This window comes from Alexandromys fortis, unplaced genomic scaffold, assembly GCF_014885135.2.
Source record: "Alexandromys fortis isolate MF-2015 unplaced genomic scaffold, M_Fortis_MF-2015_v1.1 scaffold_604, whole genome shotgun sequence".
Classification (NCBI taxonomy): Eukaryota; Metazoa; Chordata; class Mammalia; order Rodentia; family Cricetidae; genus Alexandromys; species Alexandromys fortis.
The window spans coordinates 4,237-5,980 of NW_026068470.1; the positions used below are offsets into that span (position 1 = coordinate 4,237).

General features: G+C 39.0%; 1 gene segment (V, D, J or C); it reads left to right on the forward strand.

Annotated features, from left to right (window-relative positions):
- The first annotated feature begins 1,127 nt into the window (after nucleotides 1-1,127).
- Nucleotides 1,128-1,744, forward strand: LOC126495760 (immunoglobulin kappa variable 1D-33-like). The segment is given in 2 exon segments: nucleotides 1,128-1,299; nucleotides 1,422-1,744. Coding segments are annotated over 2 exon segments (372 nt in total).

Genomic DNA, 1,744 nt, shown 5'->3' on the forward strand with positions numbered 1-1,744 from the left:
CCCCAACTATGGTCCTAAATACAATGACTCAAATGGATTATCTTTAAAATTTTTAATCTAAAGCATTGCGTATTCAATATAATCCTTCTTTCAGATGTTAAATGTTTACTTCTTATGCATTGTGGATTGGCTGCCAGCATTTTTCCTTGACTCTGAGTTATAAGAGCTGTAACAGCAGCAATAACCAGGATACAGGGGACCACTGAGAAAACCCATCAATGTATTTTATTTACTTCTAAGCTTCAATAAACTGCATACAATTTGTTATAGAACTATAGAATTGCTTTATATTGAATAGTCTTGCCACAATATTGCCAAATATTAGTATAATAGGATATTAAAATGAATAGCTATATTGACTATTTTGGCTAATATTATTTCCAATCTATATGACTTAATCTGATCTAACTTAAATGTGCATTGAATGCTTGTGTAGTTAACTATTAAGCTATCTACCCTACTAACTTTTACTTTGTTGTCAATACTTCAGAGCTTGTTTCAAAATTAGATTTTCTTTTCCTGTTAAATTCTTGTTCTCCTCTAGCTGGCCTTAGAAGTATAGGAAAAGATGACTTTGAACTTCTAGCACCCCTGTTCCCCACTCCAATGGACTGAGACTGCAAGAGTGCAGCACCAGGCCAAGTTCTTGCAATGTTGAGTCTCTAACCCAAGGTTCTTTTTTTATATTAGGAAATAAATATAACAATCTATTTCCCAGCACAATAGTTTCTTTTACTTCTTAATAGCTAAATTGAACTGTGTAAATATGTATTCTGCACATAATTCTTCATACTGTTTCTATTCATCCTCAGGCAGAAATCACGTAAGTATTGGCGTATTAGCTTTTTTTCTGAGTGCATTGCAATTTGCCACCTATCATCATCTACATTTGTCTAGGATGCATTTACAAAGAGGCAACCCTGTCTTAGTTTTAACAATACTTGCTGCAGTAGGAGGCAATAATACATTTCTAACCTGTCAACCCCACCCACCTTTGGACTGCCTATCATTGCAACTCTAGGGACAAAAAAATGTTTCTAGTTGCTGCAACTCATAGTGAGATCATGTTCACTGTTGTTCAAAAGGAGTACCACAGGCCTATGCTGAGTTACTTGACCAATCCTGTGTCTGTGTCCAGCCCTTGCTGATTTGCATATACCCAGATCACAGTCCTACCCTGAGGAATTGTTCATAATCAGGTCACACCTTGTGCTGGAGTCAGCCTCACACACACAGGACACAGCACAGACATGAAGGCCCACAATCAGCTCCTGGGCTTGCTGTTGCTCTGGCTTGCAGGTAAGGAAGACATTAGAAAATGAAAATCGTTCAGCTGAGTGTGGTCAGTGTTGTCTGGTGTCCAGAAAAGTTCTCTTATAAAAGAATTAATTGTGAATTTGTTTTCAATTTTTCCATCTCAGGTGCCAAATGTGACATTCAGATGACCCAGTCTCCTGCCTCCCTGTCTGCATCTCTGGGAGACAGTGTCACCATCACATGCCAGGCCAGTCAGAACATTGGTACCTTGTTAGCATGGTACCAGCAGAAAACAGGGAGCCCTCCTAAGCTCCTGATCTATTATGCAAACAGCTTGGCAGAAGGGGTTCCATCAAGATTCAGTGGCACTGGATCTGGCACACAGTTTACTCTCAAGATCAGCAGCCTGCAGCCTGAAGATGTGGCTAACTATTACTGTCAACAGTATGGTAGTTTACCTCCCACAGTGATTCAAGTCATAACATAA